Here is a 27,940-nt window from a genome sequence, read left to right as displayed (position 1 = left end):
ATTTCCATCTCAAAAAGTAGGGAGGTATGCAATGTCCATACGTGGATCAAAATGAAAAGGTCTTGTTAATGTGGCCAAAGACTGATAGCACAAGTTCAACTCCTTATATATCCACAGGATCTATTCTTTTTATAGTTAAAAATGTCTAATAATTTCAAAAGGACTATGGGATGACATACCTGTCATTGGGGTTGATTTACTAAAGGTGAATAGACTCTGCAACAGCAGTTGCTCCAGAGCTTAGTGAAAGAGCAGAAGTTCTGCTGACTTCCATCATCCAATTATGTGCAAGCGAAAACTGCTGTTTTTTTAATTTTCCTTGCATGTGATTGGATATTCTTTGCAGAGTGAAGCTTTACCTCATTTACTAAGCTCTGGAGCAATTGCACTTGCAGAGTGAACAGTCCAGTTGCCTTTAGTAAATCAACCCCATTGCCTCTTTGTTCAAATCATTTTCAGTGTCATACTATACTAACCAAAATCTGCTGAGCCCAATTGCTGCATATTTTCCAGGCTCGTTATAGGTTTGATTTAAAGTTAGTAGGTTACAGTAACACAGAGTACAACACAATGAAATTTAATATAAAACAAAACACTATACAAAACGAATAAATAGTAAAGCTGTATACAATCATAGATTTTTTAGGGTAGAATTAAAAAAATGTTGTGCTGACTAATGGTAATGGTAAAGGTAATGGTCCCATATCAAGTTTCAAAGAAATAACCGATATCACCTCCAATACATTATAATTTAACCCCAACCCACAAATTACATAACTAGCACAGGTTTTTTTTTTTCACAAAACTGTTTTTTCACATTTAATTACACATCTTGCAACATTTGGGGCATCTTAATAAAAAAAAATTGCACAGCTATTTGTCCAGAAAAACTGTTGGTAAATTTGTAATGTTATTCATTCATAAAACATAGTGTGGTTTGAGAAAATAATGCATTATGGCCTATAGATGGAGCTGAGGATCATACTTATTTTCTATGGTCATCAGCACCATCTAGTAGTCAAAAAGCAGTATTTTTCTGAACCAGTCATTTTTTTATTAAAGCAGAGCCCCACCCAAAAGGGGAAGCTCCACTCGTCTGCCTCCTCCCCCCTCTGTTGCCACATTTGACACTTTTTTTGGGGGGGGGGGTACCTGATTTTGACAGGTACCCGCACTCACTTCCAGCTCACTTTGCTGTGGCATAGTGAGCCAGAAGTTCAACCCCCTCCTCCTACCCCCTGCAGATGACCCATTTACAAAGTGCATCGCGATTCACGCATGTGCAGTAGGAAGCTGGCTGTGAAGCCTCAAGGCTTCACTGATGGTTTCCCTTAGCCAAGATGGAGGCGCCAGCACCCGAGAGATGCTTCAAAAATTGGCTCAGGTGAGGAGACCACTGGATGCCTGGACAGGTAGGTGCCTAATAGTAAAAGTCAGCAGCTACAGTGATTGTAGCTGCTAATTTTTAATTTTTGGGGGTGGGGGGCCGGAACTCCTCTTTAATCATTAACATTTGACCAGTAGAGGAAATATCCTAAAAACATTAGATTTTGCCCCATTGGCAAAGAACTAATGTACCAGCAATGTCACTGGATAGAATTCTATGCACATTTTGTTACAAATATAAGTCTATTAAAAACAAAAATACATTTTTCTAAAATAAATAGTAGCAAAGCTAAGTCAAGCTCTCCTATCGCTTCTTTGCTGCTCTTCTGCTACCGTGAAAGTTGCAGGCACTGTAGGTTATATTCCTGATGTGTTTATTCTGCTGGACTGATAAAAATTGGTACTGACTGATCTACTGCAAACTGATTTTTACTTAAAAAGAAAGCAGAACCGTGATTAAAATGTAGTATAGGTAACCCGTGTTCTGGTCCTAAGCTGCTACCTCTCTGATCGCAATAAAGGGAGCGCTCACCAGAATTGCTGGAAGCAGAATCAGCAAAGAGAGACTTCCATTTAACCTATGGTAAATTCTTGAATGTGTACGGAGGAGCGCCAGGTACAAAGGTTCATCTTACTTGAAGGACTTTTTGAAACTTTTAAAAGCATCCAATGCAGTCAACGTGTTTTGGAGGAAAAATGCTTCCTCCTTCTTCAGGGCTTGAGTAGTCAATGTTAATAACATTCCAACAGAATGCACTAGGGGACTTGAGTTAAGGCCTGATGAAGACTAATGTCTCCTGATGGCACTAAAAGAAGCCGGGTGCCTTTAGTGCCATCAGGAGACTCTAGTCTTCATCAAGGCCAACTACCTTTAGTACCATCAGGAGATGATAGTCTTCATCAAGCCTTAACTCAGGGTACTTAGTGCAGAGTGATGTAATTTTATGATCGACTGCTCAAGCCCTGAAGAGGTGGGGGACCTTTTCCCCCCCTGAAACATATGACTATATTTGATGCGGTGAACCATTACATTTTTCAAAAAGTCTTTCAATTGTGATGAGCTTTTGTACCAGGCGCTTCTCCATACACATCTAAGAATTTACCATAGGTTAAATGGAAGTTGTTTCTGCTGCTGGCAATGTATTGTCAGCAGGAAATTCACTGATTTGACATGGCACCTATAGCTCACAGTAAGATAATCCGCTGCACTTACAGTACCTGCAGATCACTACAGGGAGAATTAATCTGGTTTTCATTTTAGTACTGTTTCAGTAAGAAACAGAAAAAAAGGAGTTTGTAATGTAAATATGAACAAAAACAGTACATACAGAAACATGTCATGACATCATATGCAAATAATAACCTTTAAAGTATAAATAAGTTATATGTGTTTCCCTATTTTTCTGAAATAAAAAAAGTTCCTAAAAACATAATTTCTAAACGATGCCCATGTCACACTAGTTCCGTCGCTGGCTACATCTATTCACCTTCCCTATGGACATCACACTTTTGCTGGCAGGAATACTGCACAATCTTGATCCCTAGTCAAGAAGTGAGATCCATAAGGAAGGTAGCAGTTCCATTTTAGCAATGACCAAGACCATGGACCTTATAATTAAAACATCTTCATCATTAATACTGAAAGTTAACATTTTTAAAAGGCTACATGAAATGCCCTGGTAATCAGGGATGTATTTGTTATGATCACAGTGATTCTTTAAAACCTTTTTCATGGCTGCAAAGTGCTTTGGTTTAATGTAGTGGTTTGTCTTATTCCTTCTCAATGGCAATGGTCAGAGATAGACATATTGTTAAGCTGGCCACACACCTTACAATCTGGTTGTACAATCTTTGAATTTATCATAAGTTATGTTGTACAAGGGCCTATTTGACTTGATATAGATGGAATGTTTTTAGGAAGACTTTATACTACATCATTGTTGGAAATTGTATGGAGATTGTACAATCTGTGTGACCAGCTGTCTTTGTGCAAAAAAACTCACCATGTCCTTCACTTTGTGCACTCAAAGCACCAGGTCACTGACCATAGGGTCTTGGCCAATGCAAACCCATTCCCACCACAGGGGGAAGATGAAGTGGATCTCCATTAACAGTCCCCTTATGATGCATCTTATATAAATGTTTTTGGTAAAACCCTCCATTATAACAAGCTCAAATTGAAATAGAAATAGAAGGCAGAGGTGCCAAGAGACAGAAAAGGCCCTGGGCCATTGCATTGGTGACTTTACTTGCCCTGTTCATACCTGCTTAGTCCACCGTTGTAGAACTGTGTCCAATAAGGAAGTGGACTCTCCAAAATCTACAACTGCAGACACATGTAATGCCGCGTACACACGGGCGGACTTTTCGACCAGACTGGTCCGACGGACTTTCCGACGGACTTTCGACGGACTTCCGACGGACTTTTGAACAAACGGACTTGCCTACACACGATCACTCCAAAGGATTCGTACGTGATGACGTACGACCGGACTAAAATAAGGAAGTTGATAGCCGGTAGCCAATAGCTGCCCTAGCGTGGGTTTTCATCCGTCGGACTAGTAGAAGCGGATTTTTCGACTGGACTCGAGTCCGTCGGACAAATTTGAAACATGTTCCAAATCTAAAGTCCATCAGATTTTTGACCGAAAAAGTCCTCTGCAGGTCCGATGGAGCCCACACACAGTCGGATTGTCCGCCGGATTCGGTCCGTCGGACCAGTCCGGTCAAAAAGTCTGCCCGTGTGTACACAGCATTAGTCATCAATTTGCACTTGTAGACGGGGAATGGTCTGCCATTGTTGGGCTCCAGCTACCATATAGGGAGCCCTGCTTTACTGGGTGCAGACTTCACAGTAAACAAAGAGCTTCAGCTGAGCCCCAGCCCCACCACAAACGACCCACAAACAGTGTCTCATCAGCAGGCACCCTCCCACCCTCAGAATCCCAGCTTAAGCTATTGAGCTATGTACACAGGAGTTATTTTTTAACAGAGGAGCTACATATATTCAGTAAAACTCCTGAAAAGCAACTATAAATTTAAAAAAATATATTAAATATTTACTTTAAAAAAAAGAAGACAATACTTTTAAAGAAAATGTATGAAATGTCATGACCATAACACTTATATATCAAGAAAGTGTACACACATCTACTGTCTGCACCCTTTAACTGAGTTCTTGAGAAATATTTTCAGACTGCATTCTCATGGCTTTACCAGAGGTTAGCGTAGAATGAATCTTTGTGACCTCCAGATGTTTTTGTGGGTTGTGGAAGGCAAAAACTTATATAGGCATTTGGGATGTTAGAAATGTGGCTGGCTTCTGATAAAACAGGATCTTATGAGGAACTGAAAATAGAGCTATTGTTAGTGCACAAAGGATCAGAGACAAATGGCTGAAGGTCTTCAAAATGTTCAGCTGCTATAGGCAATTTACTGTTGGACTTTCAAGCAAGGTGCATTTAAAGACAACTGGACCCAATTAAACTTATCTGACAGTTTGAATATTCTATCTTATATTATCTTATATTTGCTCCCTTGTCTGACTTAGCTCTCCCCAGGTTCCGTGACTGGGCTGTCCCCTCAGCTTTTTTTTTTTCACAAAATTCCTTTAAAATGACGCTACATTGACTTCAGATTTCCCATACTGGTGCAGCACATTGCACATCTTTAAAGCACATTGCTGTGCAGTGCCCTTTTTTGTGCTGCTTTTTAAATTACCACCATTATTCACTTGATTAACAGCCAGATTGAACTGAGCAGTGTCCAGGTCTACAAATGAGTGGAGGCAGTCCCAGCACACGTGACCTAAATCTAGTATAAATGGGCCCCTTTGTCCCAAACCGCCATTATGCAGCTGCAAAGCTTGCACAAGTGATGGGTACGCCCCATGCACCTTCTCCTGCTACCTGTCCATGTGCAGTAGATCCTTAAAAGCTTCTTTGAGTCTAGGAGACTGATCTTTCCGCTGACACCATAGAAGTCTTTGGGGTTCTACCATGCATACTTTGGCAGTGGAGCTAAACTTTAGTGATCTCCGCACATACCACTCTTTCACAAAGAATAACCTATCTGTGGTTCTCACCTTCATACCTAAACCCTTGGTGCTCTCACCACCACAGCTGACACCCATCCTCCTCCACAAGCACTACACCTGCACATCAATCCCCACTCTTACCACAACACCTATCACCCATCCCCCCTTCCCCTGCTACCAGGGGTGCAGCTCTGCCCAACTTGCCCAGCTCTGCACTCGCTGCCATTACACTGATTAATGACTTAGTTCTCATCACCACTGTACTAACGCACCATTCTGAGCCCTCCACCATTGCAGTCCATTCAGCGAATGAGCAAAGTATTGTTAGTCAAATAAAAAAATAGTATATATTAAAATGATACATATAAATAGCAATCTGCACTAAACAATGAAGGAAGTCTTTATGTCCCCTTAGGTCTGGTGGTCAGGATTGTCAACTGTCTGGAATGAGTTCCTGTATTCCATGCATAGAGTTTCACATTTTTGCTGCTCCGCATGGCGTTCTTGATTAAATGTTGTTGAAAGTTTGCATTATTTTGCAGGTATTTACAAGCTGAACTCAATCTATCTGCAAGCGATTGAGAGGCTGTGTTAATTTTACTCCATAAGCCGTCCTGTGCCAGATAATATAAAGCCAGGAACAGAAAGAGGTTAGTGGAGAGTCTTCAGGGTGGCTAATGTGCCAGTTTTATAGAACATAGACCTGTGTATTATTACTGTCATCTTTTTGTTTCCGGTGGATGTTCCAGTGTAGCATAAACCGTCAATGCTTTAGGCTTTTGCCGAGGCGAAGAATCATATAGGGAGTTATTCCATTCCTGTAATTGAACAGTAAACAGATATTAATTGACATTCATCTTGGCCAAGCTAACTTGTACATAGCCTGCAACAGTTCTAGCAGCCATTTTCAGCCAGGGTGCCATGGAACCTTAGGGTTTTTCCAGAGGTTACTGAGGCAAGGCCACACCTTACACATGGTGACCTTCCTCTTCAGATATCAAGGGCAATTGGGAAACTCCTAGAAAGAACATCAGTCACGGTATATGATTAACTTTCTAAAAATAGGACAAAAGAGAAGTAAATATGGGAAACAGGACACAAAACAGTTTCCTCATACCACATCACACATCTATGTGTTTGTTTTTTTTAACTCAAAGAAGTCTTTTATTGAAAGAATGAACAAATACAACTCAAATATTCACATCAGAGAAGGTACATCATACATAAAGTGTCACAATACCAGATCCCAACAATATTCTCACTGTACCCAGCTAACTACACAGTCAGGTTTTGGTAACAGAATATACATGCCCAGCCCGTGTTACAGATATGATTATACCACACATGAAACTACCTTCACAAAATGCTGTCCAAAATTTAATCGACAGATGATAGCCCAGGGGTGTCCAGCCAGGGAAACCAAACAGCTTGGAGTTTGTTCGAGCATCCCCTATGCTGGAAGATATATTTTTCCAGGTGTAGGGCATCCCCCATTGTGGCAACCCACACTTTCCACGAGGGAAAATCAGCTGACTTCCAGTGTCGTAGAATTTGTTTCCTGGCCTGGAATAAGGCCTGGGCTAATGCCTATTTGGTAACATCCTCCACTGGGAGGTCATCCAAGACACCCAGGAGACAGGGTTTAGGGTCCCGTCAGATGGTGACTTGAAATACCCTATTTAGGGTATCCGGGACTTTCCCCCAGTAGAGGTGTAATTTGGGGCATCTCCTTAATAAGTGGATGAGATCACCATGGTCCCAACAGCATCTGGAACCTATAGGGTCTTCTCTCACCCCCATTTTGAAACATCTATGTGTTTAAAAAGAGAAGGGTAGCACCAAACTGTAAACTGTGTTATTAGTGTGATGCTGTTCAATGTTGGCTGTAAGACCAAGAACTGAGTGATCACATGACCGCTAATCACTCTGCTATTGGTGTGCTCGGAGCAGAGAGCAGTGACTGTCAGTCACTGCTCTCCACTCTGCTCCTCCAGTGCTTACTGGAGCTCGGGATGGGGAGGGGGTGGGCACAGCTGGCTCCAGCTCTCAGCCGCAGAGCCAGCTGTTAATCAGGCAGCCGGGGGGATCCTGACTATATTGTCGGGATCCTTTAAAAGCCTGGAGTGGCTCTGTTTAATTAGCTGATAGCAGGCAATTGCCTGTTATCAGCTGACTCTGGCTCACAGGAGAACAAAAGTAAGGGTACTCCAGTGACCCAAAAGAGAAGTATGGGCAAACAAACCTTTGGCTATACTTCTCTATTAAAACCCAATTCCAGGAATTAGAAAAAGTCTACCTGTTATGTCTAGGGTTGCCAGAATAAAGAGGTTCATTTATTTTAATCTGTGCTCCAGCAGGGTCCATACAGCAATGTGACCAGTCTTCTGCAACCCACCCTGTATGCCAGTCATGGCTGTGGTTGCACGCCTGCCTCCTCAGCAAACCATACAACATTGTGAGTGATGATGACAAAGAACTGCCCACAGAGTCGAACTTTAGGGCGTGTAAGGTAAGTAATAATGTCTGTTACTGTACATCCAAGATATAACAGGCAGTTAACCTGGGGGTCCCTACTGCAAGAGTAGATTTCTGTTTAAATTCCTGTAGTTGGGCTTTATTGGACAGGTTCTCTTGAAAAAACAACCAAAATCTCCCATTATCCCTTGACACTTAACATCAACATGCTCCTTATCTATTATGTTGTTCTGCTGGAGTCTTTGGAAAATACCCAGTGCTTCCAGGAATGAGGAAACATATGACCACCTTCCCTTCCTCATGGGATGAAATGCTGAGGCCTGAACAGTCACCAGGTCCCAACATTGTCATGTGAGGGAGGGATCAGGTCACTAACTCAGTACATGCTCCAACACCATCTGACATGGAGCTTACACAGGCTTTGGTCCTGACTTTGATGAAGGACCAGAGCGTCAGGAAGTGCCAAATAGTTGAGTATCAGTGGGTCAAGGGTTGTTCTTTCAAAAGACTTTGCTATTGTGCCCTGAATAGGAAAAGTAACAATCCCCTTTAAATGAAGTCTATAATTTTGGAGTCCTTTAAATAAAATCTGTCTCAAAAAGTTAAAGTTCAACTCCTAAAACTATAGCCCTGTATGTGGTAAATAAATGCATCTTTTGTTGCAGTACTGACCTTCTCTCTGTCCCTATGTCCCGTAGACTCAGCGCCGCCATCAGGGGGTACAGCCGTCACCACTGTAAGGGGCCCTAGAGGCCCGCCGAGGCCAGAAGAAGGCAGGACGAGTGAAGGGGAGCCGTGCTGTGCATTGCAGAAACGATTTCACAGCTTCTGCTGTTCTCGTGTCACTGAGCTCAGGCATTGAGCTCTTTACTGCCACCTCTGGCTACTATGTGTATGTGCACCCCTCGTGTGATTTGTACTGAGCTTCTCAGCAACATGTCAGCTTTGTGAAAATGGGCTGGGACTAGGTAGGAAGACCTTCTTTACAAGTAGGGGCTGTGAGGGAAAGGGAGGGGGGCTGTTTGTGTACAGGGAGGGGCCAGAGCCTTGTGTGTTTACAGGTTTGTGTATGTGAGGGGCTGCCATATATACAGGTTTGTGTATGTGAGGGGCTGCCATATATACAGGTTTGTGTATGTGAGGTGCTGCCATTTATACAGGTTTGTGTATGTGAGGGCAGTTGCGGCTGGTGCTCAAAATTTTTGAGGGGCCCGAAATTTTTAAAAAAAAATAACCATCAATTGCAGCCACTGTGCCCATCAAACGCTGCCACTGTGCCCATCAAATGCTACCACTGTGCCCAAACGCTGCCACTGTGCCCATCAAACGCTGCCACTGTGCCCATCAAACGCTGCCACTGTGCCCATCAAAGACTGCCACTGTGCCCATTAAACGCTGCCACTGTGCCATCAAACACTGCCACTGTGCCCATCAAACGCTGCCACTGTGCCATCAAACGCTGCCACTGTGCCATCAAACGCTGCCACTGTGCCATCAAATGCTGCCACTGTGCCCATCAAACGCTGCCAGTGTGCCCATCAAACACTGCCACTGTGCCCATTAAACACTGCCACTGTGCCCATTAAACACTGCCACTGTGCCATCAAACGCTGCCACTGTGCCCATCAAACGCTGCCACTGTGCCCATCAAACACTGCCACTGTGCCCATTAAACGCTGCCACTGTGCCCATTAAACGCTGCCACTGTGCCATCAAACACTGCCACTGTGCCCATCAAACGCTGCCACTGTGTCATCAAACGCTGCCACTGTGCCATCAAACGCTGCCACTGTGCCATCAAATGCTGCCACTGTGCCATCAAATGCTGCCACTGTGCCCATCAAACGCTGCCAGTGTGCCCATCAAGTGCTGCCAGTGTGCCCATTAAATGCTGCCAGTGTGACCCCTGCCCCCTCGCCGTCTGCCCAGCACTTACCCTGTCTTGGTGGGGCAGCGGGTAATGGCGACGTGCAGGGTCCTTCATGCGTCACCTGCAGTCTTCATCTCCCGTCCTCTCCTCCTGATAGGCATCCAATAGCAGCTCCTGTCATTTCAGCCAATCAGGTGACAGGTAACAGACCTGAGCACCTGATTGGCGGAGAGGTGGTTCAGTGTTAGGAAAGCAAAAATTAATTTGCTTTTCTAACACAGCTGGGTGAACTGCAAGCGCCAAGCATGGCACTCGCTGTTTACCTTTTTTGACGCCTATTAGAGCCTATAGCTCTAATCATGTGCTTAAAAAAATACCCTGCGGCTGTAATTCAGGCCCCCGAGAAGGGGCCGGGCGCTTGAATAGGGGGTGGCAGCGGCGGCCATAGATAGAGGGGTGGCTGGAGAGAGGGGGCGGCACCCGTGTGCCCTTATGGACGCAACCGCCACTGTGTGAAGGGCTACCATATGTACAGGTTTGTGTATGTGAGGGGCTGGCATATATACAAGTGTGTGGGGGAGTTGGCATATATACAGGTGTGGGGGGGGGCGCTGACATACAGGTGTGTGGGAGAGCTGGCATATATACAGGTGTGTGGAGGGACGGACATATATACAGGTGTGTGGAGGGGCGGACATATATACAGGTGTGTGGGGGCGGACATATATACTGGAGTGTGGGGGGGGCTGACATATATACAGGTGTGTGGAGGGGCGGACATATATACAGGTGTGTGGGGGGCTGACATATATACAGGTGTGTGGAGGGGCGGACATATATACAGGTATGTGGGGGGCTGACATATATACAGATGTGTGGAGGGGCCTGACATATATACAGATGTGTGGAGGGGCGGACATATATACAGATGTGGGGGGGCGCTGACATATATACAGGTGTGTGTGGGGGGGGCTGACATATATACAGGTGTGTGGGGGCTGACATATATACAGGTGTGTGTGGGGGGGCTGACATATATACAGGTGTGGGGGGGCGTTGACTTATATACACAGGTGTGTGGGGGGCTGACATATATACTGGTGTGTGTGGGGGGCTGACATATATACAGGTGTGGGGGGGGAAACGCGCTGACATATATACAGGTGTGTGTGGAGGGGCGGACATATATACAGGTGTGTGGGGGCTGACATATATACTGGAGTGTGGGGGGGGCGCTGACATATATACAGGTGTGTGTGGGGGGGCGGACATATATACAGGTGTGTGGGGGCTGACATATATACAGGTGTGTGTGGGGGGGCGCTGACATATATACAGGTGTGGGGGGGGGCGTTGACATATATACAGGTGTGTGTGGGGGGGCGGACATATATACAGGTGTGTGGGGGCTGACATATATACAGGTGTGTGTGGGGGGGCGCTGACATATATACAGGTGTGGGGGGGGCGTTGACATATATACACAGGTGTGTGGGGGGCTGACATATATACTGGTGTGTGTGGGGGGCTGACATATATACAGGTGTGGGGGGGCGCTGACATATATACTGGTGTGTGTGGGGGGGCGCTGACATATATACAGGTGTGGGGGGGGGCGTTGACATATATACACAGGTGTGTGGGGGGCTGACATATATACTGGTGTGTGTAGGGGGCTGACATATATACAGGTGTGGGGGGGCGCTGACATATATACAGCTGTGTGTGGAGGGGCGGACATATATACTGGTGTGTGTGTGGGGGGCTGACATATATACAGGTGTGGGGGGGGCGCTGACATATATACAGGTGTGGGGGGGCGCTGACAAATATACACAGGTGTGTGGGGTGCTGACATATCTACAGGTGTGTGTGGGGGCTGACATATATACAGGTGTGTGTGGGGGCTGACATATATACAGGTGTGTGTGGGGGCTGACATATATACAGGTGTGGGGGGGCGTTGACATATATACAGGTGTGTGTGGGGGGGCGCTGACATATATACAGGTGTGGGGGGGGCGTTGACATATATACACAGGTGTGTGGGGGGCTGACATATATACTGGTGTGTGTGGGGGGCTGACATATATACAGGTGTGGGGGGGCGGACATATATACTGGAGTGTGGGGGGGCTGACATATATACAGGTGTGTGGAGGGGCGGACATATATACAGGTGTGTGGGGGGCTGACATATATACAGGTGTGTGGAGGGGCGGACATATATACAGGTGTGTGGAGGGGCGGACATATATACAGGTGTGTGGGGGGTTGACATATATACAGATGTGTGGAGGGGCCTGACATATATACAGGTGTGTGGGGGCGGACATATATACAGGTGTGTGGGGGCGGACATATATACTGGAGTGTGGGGGGGGCTGACATATATACAGGTGTGTGGAGGGGTGGACATATATACAGGTGTGTGGGGGGCTGACATATATACAGATGTGTGGAGGGGCCTGACATATATACAGATGTGTGGAGGGGCGGACATATATACAGGTGTGTGGGGGCTGACATATATACAGGTGTGTGTGGGGGGGCGCTGACATATATACAGGTGTGTGTGGGGGGGGCGTTGACATATATACACAGGTGTGTGGGGGGCTGACATATATACTGGTGTGTGTGTGGGGGGGCGCTGACATATATACAGGTGTGGGGGGGCGTTGACATATATACACAGGTGTGTGGGGGGCGTTGACATATATACTGGTGTGTGTGGGGGGCTGACATATATACTGGTGTGTGTGGGGGGTCGTTGACATATATACACAGGTGTATGGGGGGCTGACATATATACTGGTGTGTGTGGGGGGCTGACATATATACAGCTGTGTGTGGAGGGGTGGACATATATACTGGTGTGTGCGGGGGGGCTGACATATATACAGCTGTGTGTGGAGGGGTGGACATATATACTGGTGTGTGCGGGGGGCTGACATATATACAGGTGTGTGGGGTGCTGACATATATACAGGTGTGTGTGGGGGGGGTGCTGACATATATACAGGTGTGTGTGGGGGGGGTGCTGACATATATACAGGTGTGTGTGGGGGGGGTGCTGACATATATACAGGTGTGTGTGGGGGGGGTGCTGACATATATACAGGTGTGTGTGGGGGGGGTGCTGACATATATACAGGTGTGTGTGTGGGGGGGCGCTGACATATATACAGGTGGGGGGGCGTTGACATATATACACAGGTGTGTGGGGGGCTGACATATATACTGGTGTGGGGGGGGCACTGACAAATAAACACAGGTGTGTGGGGTGCTGACATATATACAGGTGTGTGTGGGGGCGCTGACATATATACAGGTGTGAGGGGGGCTGACATATATACAGGATTTTGGGGGGGCTGAGTGATTACAGGTGAGGTGGCCTGTGTGTGGATTTGGTAGGATGGCCCGTGGGCAAGCCCTGTGGAATGTTGGTGGCCAGGCTCGGGGGAGGGGGCAGGCCTAAAGCTGTGTAAGGGGCCCAAAAATTTCTGATGGCTGTCCTGTGACTTAATACTCCAAAATTACAATGGTGGTCCCCTCTGGGATAAACAACGCTGGCCATTTTCTTTGAGCCCAGGCTATCAAGGACATACCCCCTGGGGTGTGTCATTATACTGTCCAGAGCACACAATATTGCTGCACAGAACAATGTTCAAACCTCTTTATCTTTTGGGCCTTTTTGTGCAATACTAAGTACTACCTGCCGCTGAGGTTGGAGGAGCAGAGGAAGAATCAATCCAAATACTGCTGAGATAGGAATACTGTGTTGTTGTTTTTTTAAGCCAGGTATGGTAGGGAAGGAAGAGGGGGTGTTGGGAAAAGTTGGAGCTGGCTTTAAACATGTAGAGAGTCATTACATTACATGGTTCTAGTTTCTACATACATTTTATAATGTAGTATTCAATGCAAGTGATGCCATTATTTATTTCATAGTGTTTAATATGTTTTACTACCTTACGTCATCTTATCTAGAATGCATTTCATTTGAAGTTGACTGCTTAGGTGTAACAGGAGCTCTTAAAAAAAAAGCACCATATGGCGAGCTGTAATAGATTCTGCACTTCTCAATCGCAGCAAATAGACCAGTATCTATTGTTATAGGGATATTATGGGCTTCCTACACAAAGGTGTAAGGGAACACCTGTCTTTTTTGCCTAGGGTGGGGGGGGGGGGGGGGGGGGGTGGTGTACCAATGAATTCAATGAATTCAGAATGCAGGAGACAGTTAGTTGAAACTAATGCCAACTGTACATGTAAGAATATCAAGGTCTATGAAGGTTCTTGTTTATCCAGGTCGTGGTATATCTAGAAGTAGTTGGTCAAATTCAACTGGAAATTTTCTATAATAGTGCAGACATTTCACCTCTTTTCAAAGCCACTTTGTAGGTTCTAATGAGTTAACGAGTGGCTGGTACAGACCAGATGTTGCTACAAAAACTAGGGCATGTTTTTTTTTTTTTACATTTTAATCCTGGTGATTTGACAACCTTTGGGGAGATTTCACACTTACAAATGCACCTCCTTGGCACTTTCCAAGTGTGAATGCAACCTTCACCATAGACGTCATGGCACCATGGTTATTGGATTTTGGAGATAGCACAGGGTGTTTACACAAATGATCACAACTGCTGTCATATTCTCAGATAATATATTAAGCGTGACACACCTCAAACTGCCAAAGTGATTTCATGAAAATAACTAAGTGGTGTTGATATAAATACTGGGGTATGTTCCAAATCTGAATTGAGAAAAGTTTGGTGTAAGGCTTAACACTACATAGTTGCATACGTTGAAAAAAGACACACGCCCATCTAGTTCAACCAACAATTAAATAAATACATGGTATAAACAATAGTAAACCTCCATATACTGCAGGGGTATCAAACTCAATTTCACCACGGGCCGTATCAGCATTACGGTCGTCCCCAAAGAGCCAGTTCTGTCTGAAAGACTAGATGTCCAGAGCACCCCACTCCCGTTTACATCAGATGTCAAGAGCCCCCCCACCATCAGAAGTCAAGAGTCCCCCACTTATATCACAGTGCACCCCCTTACTTTGTGCTGCTGCCAGGAAGAGCTGGTGGCAGAGCTGGGAATCAGAAAGTGCAGGGTCTGGAGGAGGACCAGAAGAGGACTAGAGTCAGCTGCTGGAGTCTGCTGAATGCTGAGACCAGGGGAGGCAGAGACAAGGGGGTGCTTCAGCTGCACAAATAGGCACAGAATCTGTAGGAGGAGTTCTGTCCTCCTCTCTTCTGCTGACTGCAGAGACAGGGAAGAGGGAGGTGGGGCAGAGACAAGCCTCTCTACGGCTGCAAGAAGAAGCGTAGAATCTGACAGAGGAGTTCTGTCCTCTCTGCTGCCGACTGCTGAAACAAGGTGGGAGCAACAATGAGGGGGTTGTCGCAGCTGCAGGTTAGGTGCGAGGGCCACATGAAATGGCCTGGAGGGACAAATTCTGTCCACGGGTCTTGTGTTTGACACATGTGATATATTCTAATTCTATACCCACAGTTGAATCAGAGGAAGAAAAAAAAACCTATATAAAGCATGATCCAATTTTATCCAGCAGGGGGGGAAAATCTTTCTTGATCCCCCAGAAGAATCACATTCCAGAACAAATCCACTACAACAACTACAACTAGAAACGATTAAAGTAGGTATGGAGGGTTGAGGAAATTCATTGGATGCATATGCTCAGGTAAACACAGATGCAAAGAAGCATAGTGGAAAAGTTTAATCAGGAATCATTGTCGACATGGCATAGTTCAACAATGTTATTAACAAAACCACTTGGGACTAAATTAGAACTAACTTTACTATTGTACCCACATTTTATTCTCCCCCAAAAATTCACAAGGATGTCTTGAACCCTACGGGCAGACCTATTATATCTGGGAGAGGATCAATTAGTGAAAATGCCAGTCGCCTAGTTGATGAACATCTTATACCGTATGTTGCATGCCTACAGTCGCATGTGAAAGACACAATTCATTTTCTCCAGATCATTGACAATTTGCATATTCCAGAGCATGCCTATCTGGTGACAATAGATGTGGAAGCGTTATACAGCTCTATTCCTCATGACAAGGGAATGGCAGCTGTTAAAAATTATTTATCAAAGTGGAGATGAAGATTGGGGATACAATGAAGGCCTCTTGAGCCCTTTAGGGAAAGAGAGCCCTGACTGATGGGGGCATGGCCAGGGCGGATTAAGGTGACTAAGGGGTCACTGGGGATTGGTGCTAGGGTGGGACGGGGTTGGGCCTGAGCTCAGTAGAGTGGCGCCCCAGGGGATTCTGGGTATTTTCGGGAAGCAGACATGGAAGAGCTGGACCTGACCCTGTCCCTCCAGCCATGGACACAGATCTCCTTCTGGCCAAGGTCCGCGAACTGGCTCTCCAGGGTCAGGCTGACTGGTTCTTTGCCCTCCTGTCCCCTGAGGCACCTTACCCTGTCCCTCCTTCTGATGTCCCCCAGGAGGTCCCTCGGCACAGGGCCCGAAGACGTGCCCGCCCGCCTTCCCGCCTGAGCCCCAGTCCCTCCAGGGCCTTCTACAGCATCCCCTCCCCTCCCTTCTCTTCCGCACGCTCTGCGGCTGCAGGTGTCAGCGCTTCCTTGGAGGGCCTCCCCTCGGCGGTCCCCCTCCCCGATCACCAAGGCTGCGTCTCGGGCCTCTGCTCGCTGCCCCCGCTCGCGTAGCCCGTCACTCGTGCGGCCCCTTCCCCTGCCTGTAGCGGCGCTCCCCGGCTCTGTTCTGCCCGCTAGTCCAATGGCCGTACCTGAGCCCGCCCCCGCGGCCGGCGGGGGGCTATCGACCGGACGGTCTCTTCGCTCCACCGCTCGGAAGTCCTCCGGGAGGTCGGGGCGTAGGGGACGGCTCCGCTCGCCTACGCCTTTAGCATCCTCCACGGCCGCCAGTCCTGGCCTCCTCGTTGGTGGTTCCGCTGGGGTCCCTGGTGGACCTTTCTCTCCCTGCGCCAGGCTGGGCGGGAGATTCAAACACTGCCTCATACCTGGACCAACCTTGCGCTTGTGTGCAGCATCTCCCAGCGCCCTGCAGGGCGGGGGGTCTTAGTGCGCCTGGCAGCGCAGCCATTGCCACCATGCCTTCACAGACTCTCCCTGCGCCCATCCGGGCGGGAGCTCAGCCTACCCCAATGCCATCCCATCAGCAAGGTTTACCGATAGGGACTCCCCCTGTGCCTGAACGGGTTGGGAACCGGTTTCCTCCCCAAACATTTGGTATGGAGTTTCGTCCCGCAACCCCTCCTCCTCCTCCGCGCCGTGCCCACCGACATCTTCCAGCGCCCAGCAGGGCGGATGATGGTAGTGCTTCGCTCACCTTCATCTCATCGCTGGGGCACACGCTCCTCTACGCGCCTGGCCAGGCCGGAGGCCCAAGCGTAATGCCTGCCACCGTTACCCAGCCTCGTCTCCCTGCGCCCGGCAGGGTGGGAGATTTCGGCTCCAGGCCCGGGCTGGCAGCTGCACCCGCCCCGGGTCAGCCATCCGGAGCCGGCAGGTGCTCATGTCGCTGCTCAGCCGCTGTCCTTGGCCAGTTAGACTCTTCAGGGTCGTTGGACCTCTGCCCCTGGATCTCTCCGTCGGTCGTAACAGTCCTGCGGAACACGGCCCCGCCGGTCTTCAAGGTGATGGCCGCCTCAGTCTCCAGCCTTCCAGAGCCGCTCCTGAATCGGATTCTCCGCCGGGTCTGGCGGCTGGTCGTCCATCATCGGCTATGCCTCCGCGCGTAAGTGAGTATGACTGCGAGTTAATTTGGGGTAGGTCAGCTGACGCTTCTGTATCGGGCCCAGAGGACCGCATAGCGTCGGTCGTCAAATCAGTTCTTTTCAGTATGGGAGTTTCGGGCTCGGCGCCCAACCCCACCTCCGCCTCGGGTGGTGCTTTGTGGGCGGTTGCGCCTACTGGTACGCACCTAACGGAGGAAGTGAAAGAGACAATATGGCGACGCAAATTCGTCGACTTCCTCGCCCTCGTGCCGCCGGACAGGGAGACCATCGACAAATCTCGGCGGGTTGATGTATCGGCTCAGGGTGACAAACCAAAACAGCTTCCTAGGACTTTTGGGAACTGGCTGCAAGGGTTCTGCGCCTACGCGGGAGTGCTGTGCGAGCGGTTCCCGGAGTTGGCAACTTCGCTGTTTTGTTATTTAGATCTTATTTGGGGTGCATACAAGGTTTACGGGGGCCAGTGTTGGTTCCATTATGACACCCAGTTTCGCCAAAAAATGGCGACACGTAAGGAACTTCGCTTTGATTGTCAGGATGGTAGCCTGTGGTTGCTGCTTATGTGCCCCCACAGGCCTTCGTCCTTTCAGTCCACAGTCGGATTCACAGAGCATCAGCCACTTCAAAAGAGGGTATCTGCTGGCTTTTCAACGAAAGCCACTGTAAATGGTACTCCGCCTGCCCGCTTCAAGCATGAGTGCTCCAGTTGCGGGTGCGAACACCCCGCCAGCCGGTGCTTCCGGAGAGGTAAGCAACCGCTTCCCAGAGCAGGAGCCAAGATTGACCTTCCTAAACCGGAGGACGCCGGTGAACGTCTTAGAGATGCTTCCCTGGCTAGACCGGTACCCCCCTCATAGGGAGGCCCTGATCCTGAGGGACCGTGGTTTCTGGATCCCTTTCTCCCCGACCATGTCTCCAAATTTAAAATCAGCAGTGGAATTCGAGTCCGTCGTGGCCGAGAAGCTTCAGAAGGAACTGGAACTGGGGCGCATGGCAGGCCCCTTCGATTTTCCCCCTTTCCACAACCTGAGGGTGTCCCCCCTTGGTGTGATCCCTAAAAAGGTGGGGGTAAATTCCGCCTTATTCACCACTTATCCTACCCTTCTGGCTCCTCGGTAAATGACGGCATCGACAGGGAGGAATCCAGGGTCCATTACGCATCTTTCGATAGGGCGCTCCAGCTCGTTAGGTCAGCTGGGCAGTCCGCTCTGCTGGCAAAGGCGGACATCGAGTCCGCTTTCCGCCTCCTCCCGGTTCACCCGGACTGTTTCCATCTCCTGGGCTGCTACTTCCAAGGAAGCTATTTTTTCGACATGTGCCTTCCTATGGGTTGCGCCATTTCGTGTCATTTCTTTGAGCTATTTAGCAGCTTCCTTGAATGGGTGGTCGCCCAGGAGGTTGGTCTGCAGTCCCTTTTACACTATCTAGTTGACTTCCTCTTCGTAGGCCCAGCGGGCAGTGGTCAGTGTCAACGCCTCCTCTCTGTTTTTCAGGATACTTGCCGGCGTTTCGCTGTTCCACTGTCCGCTGACAAGACCGAAGGTCCCGTGACGGTTTTGGCATTTCTAGGAATAGAAATAGACACGGTGGCGATGGTTTTTCGGCTGCCTAGTGACAAGCTAACCAGGCTGCTCTCCTTGGTTCGCTTAGCAAAGGGGGCAAAGAAACCGCAGTTAAAACAACTACAATCGTTGCTGGGTCATTTGGTCTTCGCCTGTAGGGTCATACGCATGGGGAGAGCCTTCTGCAGGCGCCTGTCGTGGGCTACGAAAGGCGTAACAGCCCCTCACCACTATGTCCGGATCACCAAGCCCATGCGTGACGACTTGGGGATTTGGTTATCCTTCCTGCAGTCTTACAATGGATAGTTTTGTTGGTTGCGGGAGGAAGTGCCGAACCCACAGCTGGAGTTATATACCCATGCAGCAGGATCCTGTGGTTTCGGCGCTTTCTTTCAAGGGGAGTGGTCTGCTGAGTGTTGGCCGGCCTCATGGGCCCACATGGACTTGTTGAGCAACCTCACCCTCCTGGAGCTTTTTCCGATCATCGTTGCCGTCGAGCTTTGGGGCGAACGGTTGCGCAATCATCAGGTTGTCTTCTGGTCGGACAATATGAGTGTGGTGCAGATAGTGAACAAGCAGTTGGCCAGTTCCCCTCCAGTCGTTTCGCTGCTGCGATTTTTAGTCTTAAAATGTTTACATTTTAACATTTGTGTTAGGGCCAGACATGTTCCTGGAGCCTCTAATGATATTGCTGATGCTCTCTCCCGTCAACAGTTCATTCGTTTTCGCTCCTTGGCTCCATCAGCTTCACTGGAGGGCCTCCCCTGTCCGGCCCACTTATGGAACCTTGTTTCCGGTGCTTGCTAGAGCTCCTTCGGTCGTCGCTTTCCCCGCGGACGTGGGCGTCGTACTGCTGCGTGTGGCATGAGTGGATCCAAGCGTCGGGTGAGTTTACTATTTTTTCTCCAAATGACAGACGTTTGGCTTTATTGGCTTATCTAGTTCAGTTGCTGGAAAAAGGTGTTTCGGGCTCTACTGTTTCCTCCGCCTTGTCGGCATTGTCCTTTTGGTTCCAACTCCTTGGGTGGGAGGATATCACCAAAGCTTTTCCAGTCTGGCGGGTGCTGCAGGGTTGGAAACGGGCTACCCATTCTCCTGATTCTAGGTGCCCTATTTCTATCCAGATCCTCTCTGGCATCCTGTCTCTGTTGCCGTCTGTGTGCTCCTCGGGGTTCGAGACCCTCCTTTTCCGGGTGGCCTTTTCGTGGGCGTTCTTTGGTGCCTTTCACATTGGCGAATTGGTTTCCAAATCCAAGCCGTCCCCGGGGGGTATCCGGTTGGAGGACGTTTCTTTCTCGGAACATAGCGTGACTGTTTTGTTGTGGACATCCAAGACTGATAGTTTCGGCAGGGGCCGCCGAGTAGTCCTGCATAATTGCGGTGGCCCATTTTGTCCGGTGTCGCTGGCTCTCGCGCCCTCCGTCCCCCACATTTTTCGTTCATGCCGATTCCTCCTCCCTGAATCGATTTCAATTCTTACGGGTTTTCCGCCGTTGTCTTAAGGCTTTAGGCCTTCCTGCGCCCGATTTCTCGACCCACTCATTTCGCATCGGCGCTGCAACCGCCGCTTCTGGTATGGGTTTTTCCGATACGGAACTTCAGCAACTAGGTAGATGGGAATCATCTCGTTTTTCATTGTATGTCCGCCCACATCTTCTGTGTTAAATTTACAGGTTGGCTCCCGGCTCAGATATGGATACTTGGTGATTCCTTCATCTACTGGGCCGCTCGCCGCGTGGAAGTCCGAACCTACGGTAGAAACCTGGGCTTCTCCTACAATTTTGCCAGAGTCCTCTGGCTCGGGATACGCGGGTTGCGTTGGCCTCAGGTCCTTCCGGAATGTCAGCAACTTCGCGGTCACGTTTCTGGTCCCATCATCTTGGTTATCCATGCTGGTGGAAATGATGTTGGTTACACGCGCTCTGTGGACCTCATTTCCGCTATCAAAAGTGACATTGCCCAGTGTTATGCTGTCTTCACCAACTTGATCTTCATTTGGTCTGAAATTGTACCTCGCTCAATATTTGCGCGAGACATCCCTGGCCCCCGTCTGGAACACTTTCGTTGGAAAGTCAATGCTCAAGTTGCAAAGTTTGTTCATCAGATCGGGGGGGTTGTGGTCCGCCACAAAGATCTAGAAGGTGACAATGCTGATTTGCTGAGAAGGGATGGAGTCCATCTCAATGATATTGGTTTGGACATTTTTAATCTGGGCCTTCAGCGGGGCGTGGAACAAGCGCTGGCTGCGGTGGGGCGCCCGTCAGTAGCTTACTGACAGGCGGGTGGCGGTTTTTTGTGACCTTGCCAGCAAAAATGGCTGCAATAGGTATGCCCTTGATGGTAATTGGGAGATAGACGGCCTGTCCAGCACTTATGGTAAGGACAGGCCCCTCCTTCATCTCCCTTTTCCCCTTTTGGAATTGTGTGCTCACAGTGCAACTGTGACCGGCACTGTTAAAATTTCTGATGTTATGTGTTTGAGTTAATAAAAGCTGTGGCCTTGCCCTTTCCAACATTAATGGTGTAAGTGTTTTTATTTGATGGGAAGAAGGGGTAAGGAATAAAAGTTGGCTACAGAAATGTTATAGTATGGGACCTGGGCTCATTGCACCTCAGCAGTCATGAGTTTATCCTATCTCTTTTGGACTATATTTTACATCACAACGTTTTCACCTTTAACGGCTCCCACTACCTCCAGGTACAGGGTGTGGCGATGAGGACATGCTGTGCCCTGTCCTACGCCAACCTGTGGGAAGTGGGTGAACCAGTTTTCTCACCAACGAGACCTTGTCGATGTATACTGACCACTATTTTTTTTTTTTGTTTAGATATATCAACGACGTTTTCGCTGTGTGGGATGGCCTCCCGGATCTATTGTCTCTGTGTCTGGAGAGGATGAATAAAAAATATTTTAAATTGACATTCACCATGTCTTCCAGTGCCAGCAGGATTTCTTTCCTGGACGTCGAGATCTCGAGAGGTGTGGAGGGTGCCCTCTGCAGCAGTCTGTACCGTAAGGCAACACTATATTACACGCTTCAAGTTTTCATCCACAGCCTCTAGTTAGATCTATACCTTACAGCCAGTACCTCAGAGTAACTGTACTGATGACAATGTATTTGCTGTGGAGGCTGGTCAATTGCGTGACAAGCTTCTGCAGAGGGGTTACTCCCACACCTCGCTTAAGAAGGCCTTCAGACAAGCCACCTCACATACCAGACAGGAGCTCTTGTATTCTCACAAAATCCCGTGTGTAGACAACCCCTTGAGAATTATCACCAAATATTGAAACCAGCATGCCAAGATCAGAAGAATTGTATCTAGATTTTGGCATGTACTTACCATGGGCGCCTCTTTGGGCCATTTATTTCCTGAGGCTCCCCTCTTTACATTCAGGAGTGCAACCTCTATTGCTTCCAAATTAGTGAGGAGTGAGTTTAAAGGGGACCGGGATGTTTAACATTGCAAATGCAGAGGTACCCACATGTTCCTGTGGATACATGGATACCAGTAAAAAAAACATCCTGCCAGATTGCAAGGCCTTCACACCCAAACACTTTGCGAACTGCAAAACATTTGGTGTAGCCTATTTGCTGAGATGCGACTGTGCCTGTTTTTTATGTCGGTAAGACATAAGGAGCATGCAGACATGCAACTCCGATCTAGCCCTGGGTAGACATACCACCATTGTCCACCAGGGTAAATTCCCCAAGATCAAATTTTTAATCTTAGACCGTATCCATCCCAACCCCAGAGGATGTGACTGGAACAAAAATCCAACCTGAATTGCGCTGGATATATATGTTGGAGGCGACCCATCCACCAGGATTGAATGAGGCTGTTTGTTTCAAGCCCTTCCTCGACGGATTTACCTCGGGAGGGATGGAGAAATAGCCACATTATGGGTCCCATCCTATTAATGAAATTTTGTATATATACTATTCACCTTTACATTTAACTCAATTCTCTCTGTTCTCTATGCGGTTTGTTGTTTGTCTTCTCTGTTGTGCTGTTTGCCATAGAAGGGATTGTTTATCTATTTGATCACATTTGTAACCTGATCGATATTTTCATCTTTAAAGTATTCTCAGGGTTGCTCAATTGTTGTCTGTAAGTTTGTTTATTGTTGCCTCTATGTAAAGGGCCCTTTCAAGCATCTTCTACAGAAGTGATATGTTAATCCACCTACATTGTCACTCCCATTGTGTTTCCAGGTTGACCAATGCGTTCACCTGGAGACACTTCCGTGCCGGTGGGCTGCGCGCGTTGCGTCTTTCCGCAGCGCATGTGCATGACGTTCTGTTGTGCATGTGTGACGGGAAGGCCTGGCGCGAGTGCGGCTCAGGGGGCCCTTGATGGAACCTGATTTGTGGCTGTTCGGCTGTTTGGCATTATGTTTGTTACACCCTAGTCTTGCACACATATAAATACTTATGCCCCGTACACACGGTCGGTCCGACGGAAAATGTGTGATAGGACCTTGTTGTCGGAAATTCCGACATTGTGTGGGCTCCATTACACATTTTCCATCAGATTTTCTGACACACAAAGTTTGAGAGCTTGCTATAAAATTTTCCGACAACAAAATCCGTTGTCGGAATTTCCGATCGTGTGTACACAAATCCAATGCACAAAGTGCCATGCATGCTCAGAATAAATAAAGAGACGAAAGCTATTGGCTACTGCCCCGTTTATAGTCCCGACGTACGTGTTTTACGTCACCGCGTTCAGAATGATCAGGTTTTCCGACAACTTTGTGTGACCGTGTGTATGCAAGACAAGTTTGAGCCAACATCCATCGGAAAAAATCCATGGATTTTGTTGTCGGAATGTCCGATCAATGTCCGACCGTATGTACGGGGCATTAGACACCACAAGCATTCAAGCATGGCTGTTAGGTGGACACATCCGGAGTTGCTGAAGGGAAATCCAACACCCTGATAGCGAGTTTTTTTATAGATCTTTGCTATATCTATATATATCCCTCTTATTTACATCTTCTCTCTGAGCTTTGTTAGCAAAAACTTAATTACTAGGATGGCTTCTTTAAGCCTATTTTTTTACATGTTTTACTTTGTTTTCCCATATGGGATTTTCTGACTAGCATTTTGAGGTAATTGTGTTATGTGTGTCCCTCTCAGCCCATTTACCAGCAATTTTTGAAGCGTTTTATTGCAGGTATGGTTGTCCATAAAGTATTACCTCTTTGGACTTAAGCTCTCTCCTAGTTTACTCCTGATCAGCGCCTTGCTGCTCTGTCGCCAAGTACATCAGCCTCCTGCAGACATGCATGCTCTGGCTGCCCCCTGCAGCCTCTGACTCCTCTCAGAGGAATGGGAGTCCACCTGACTCCCATGCACAAATTTCATGTCTGTTGGGTGGAACCCTAATGCCGCGTACACACGAGCGGACTTTACGGCAGACTTTGCGGACGGGATTTGGTCGGATAATTCGATCGTGTGTGGGCTCCAGCGGACTTTGTTTTCTCAAAAGTTGGACGGACTTAGATTTGAAACATGTTTTAAATTAATCCGTCAAAATCGAGTCCGGTCGAAAAGTCCACCGTCTGTATGCTAGTTCGACGGACATATAGCCACGCTAAGGCAGCTATTGGCTACTGGCTATGAACTTCCTTGTTTTAGTCCGGTCGTACGTCATCACGTACGAATTCGACGGACTTTGGTGGATTGTGTGTAGGCAAGTCCGTTCATTCAGAAAGTCCGTCGTAAAGTACGTCGAAAAGTCCGCCGGGCAAAGTCTGCCGTAAAGTCTGCTCGTGTGTACGCGGCATTAGCCATAGTCAGGTCACAACTAAATAGCCCAACACACAGCTGTGCAATCAGCATGCCTTTCTCTCCAAAATCTGGTGTAAACCAGCAATCTTTAAGGTAGCACAGGGTCCCACTGCCACAATATATACATATACCTACATACACACACACACATTTTTTTCTCTATCTGCATACACGTTTTATTAGATCTTTTTCAGGACTCCTGCTCTATGGGCCCCAGCACAAGCAATTCGCACCAGCCTAGGACACAAGCCCCTTCTTGATTGGGGCATTGTTCACATATATACATATATATATATATATATATATATATATATATATATATATATATATATATATATATATATATCTTTTCTGACATCAAACCTGGGTTTGAAATATTCCTTCTAGAGTTCTTTTCTAAACAGGGACCATGTGGATAGGATGGCAGATGGACTCCATGTGACAGGGTCTCTCTTTTAAAAAATGGATTTGGATGATTTTATGTATGTGCAAGTCAACAAAATGTAAGTCAGTTGTATCTTTCATTATGGATAATGCAACTTGGGTTAAATATGTTGAAATGATTGTTGATTATTTGTATAGGATCGCTGTATCATCAATTTGCACAACTTTGATGTCTTTATGTCCAACATTGTGTTTATTACTAATATGTATTTTTCTAGATAGCTACTTAATAAAATGTATATTTTTTCTATAGTGTGTGTTGGTAGTGCCTTAAAAATCCCACCCCCAGGGATTTTTCTCTATTCCAATTTTGTTGGGATGTGGCACACTCTGTAAATCTTTTATATCAGAAAACCAATTCACAGGACAACTATTAGTTGTGCACTCCACAAATCTGGCCTTTATGGAAGAGTGGCAAGAAGAAAGCCACTGTTGAAAGAAAGCCAAAAGAAGTCCCGTTTGCAGTTTGCAAGAAGCCACATGCAAACATGCAAGCATGTGGAAGAAGGTGCTCTGGTCAGATAAGACCAAAATTGAACTTTTTGGCCTTAAAGCAAATTGCTATGTGTGGCGTAAAAACGAACACCGCACATCACAGTGAACACACCATCCCCACCGTGAAACATGGTGGTGGCAGCAGCATGTTGTGGGGATGCTTTTCTTCAGCAGGGACAGGGAAGCTGGTCAGAGTTGATGGGAAGATGGATGGAGCTAAATACAGGGCAAAAGAAGAAAACTTGTTATGCCGCATACACACGACCGGACTTTACGGCATACTTGGTTCGGCGGACCGGAGTCCGTTGGACAATTCGATCGTGTGTGGGCTCCAGCGGACTTTTTTTCCCCAAAAGTTTGATGGACCTAAAAATGAAACATGTTTCAAATCTTTTTGGCGGACTCGAGTCCGGTCGAAAAGTCCGCTCGTCTGTATGCTAGTCCGACGGACAAAAACTGACGCTAGTGCAGCTATTGGCTACTGGCTATGAACTTCCTTGTTTTAGTCCGGTCGTACGTCATCACGTACGAATCCATCGGACTTTGGTTGATCGTGTGTAGGCAAGTCCGTTCATTTGGAAAGTCCGTCGTAAAGTCCGTTGAAAAGTCTGCAGGACAAAGTCTGCCATAAAGTCCGCTCATGTGTACGCGGCATAAGAGTCTGAAAAAGACTTGAGACTGGGGCAGAGGTTCACCTTCCAGCAGGACAACGACCCCAAACATACAGCCAGAGCTACAATGGAATGGTTTAGATCAAAGCATATTCATGTGATAGAATGGCGCAAAGTCCAGACATAAATCCAATTGAGAATCTGTGGCAAGGCTTGAAAATTGCTGTTCACAGACGCTCTCCATCCAATCTGACAGAGCTTGAGCTATTTTGCAAAGAAGAATGGGCAAAAATGTCCCTCTCTAGATGTGCAAAGCTGGTAGAGACATCCCCCAAAAAAGACTTGTAGCTGTAATTGCAGCGAAAAGTGGTTGTACAAAGTTTTGACTCAGGGGGGACTGAATACAAATGCACGCCACACTTTTCACATATTTATTTGTAAAAAATTTGAAAAACATTTATCATTTTCATTCCACTTTACGATTATGTGCCACTTTGTGTTGGTCTATCACATAAAATCCCAATAAAATACATTTAAGTTTTTGGTTGTAACATGACAAAATGTGGAAAATTTCAAGGGGTATGAATACTTTTTCAAGGCACTGTATGTAAAAATATACAGAAAGAAGAGCACATTTTTATTGTATATGCAGCCTGAGTGCATTTCAGTAATAGAACAGATTTTGTTGGGCCTTTAAGACAAATTGTTAAGGCTGTGTTCTGATAAATAGCTGGTTTCTGGGAAGAATACGCTTGAGTCTTTGCTAAGTGCATTAGCGGAAATGGAAGCTCTGTGGAAAATATTGTATTACCGACACGGGTAATTAGGGTGACATCATGTGCAATTGATTTAGTGGAAGCTCATCTTCTATGCAGACAAAGCTTTTACTGTTCTCTCAAAGAGGGATCTAACATCAATTTCAAGCCCGCTATTCAGGCTGGACACTGATTTACCATTCAGAGATATCCTCCAGAGCCTCCATATTCCGGCCATGGCAGAGGAAGATCTTATGGGTCCAAATATTACCAATTATCATTCTACAAGGAGTGTGTACCATCACGTAAAAAAGAGAAAGGCATATCAAGGTCACAGTAAGAAAGATGGAGCCTGGAGTTTAAAAGAGCTTTGAGTTTTTAATGCTCTAGGAGGATGTGGACCTTTCATTCATCTGCCCATTCTCCATTCATAGAAAGCTTTTCATTGTAGGAAGCAATTGTACAACTTCTATGAATGAAGGAGGGGCAGAACGGGTGGGACATTTTTAATTAAAGCTGGCCATACATGGATATAAATTTGCCAGATTTGGCAGGGACCATCTGAATTTTGATTCATGTTTGGCCACTGTGGCTGTTCAAAAGTCGATCTACCGATCAACTTCTGTACAACCACCTTGTAAGATTTTCCTTGCTCGATCAGGCTGCAGGCTATAGCCTGCAACGCTGATCAGTGTATTCTGATGGTAGGGAGTCTCCCCACTGTCACAATACAAATGCTCAGAGGGAG

General features: G+C 47.1%; 1 protein-coding gene across 4 annotated transcripts in view; it reads right to left on the bottom strand.

Annotated features, from left to right (window-relative positions):
• Window positions 1-561: 561 nt before the first annotated feature.
• LOC141117015 (SLAM family member 5-like) overlaps window positions 562-27,940 on the bottom strand; it is a 143,582-nt gene continuing 116,203 nt past the window's right edge. For all 4 annotated transcript variants that reach the window (XM_073609583.1, XM_073609584.1, XM_073609585.1 and 1 more), the window contains one exon: window positions 562-6,240. In XM_073609583.1, the coding sequence (XP_073465684.1) occupies window positions 6,142-6,240 (99 nt within the window). In that variant the 3' untranslated portion in view covers window positions 562-6,141. The remainder of the gene's footprint in view (window positions 6,241-27,940) is intronic.

This window comes from Aquarana catesbeiana, linkage group LG13 (assembly GCF_042186555.1).
Source record: "Aquarana catesbeiana isolate 2022-GZ linkage group LG13, ASM4218655v1, whole genome shotgun sequence".
NCBI classification, from domain to species: domain Eukaryota; kingdom Metazoa; phylum Chordata; class Amphibia; order Anura; family Ranidae; genus Aquarana; species Aquarana catesbeiana.
The sequence above is the reverse complement of the archived record's forward strand: the minus strand, read 5'-3'. Positions and strand labels throughout refer to the sequence as shown.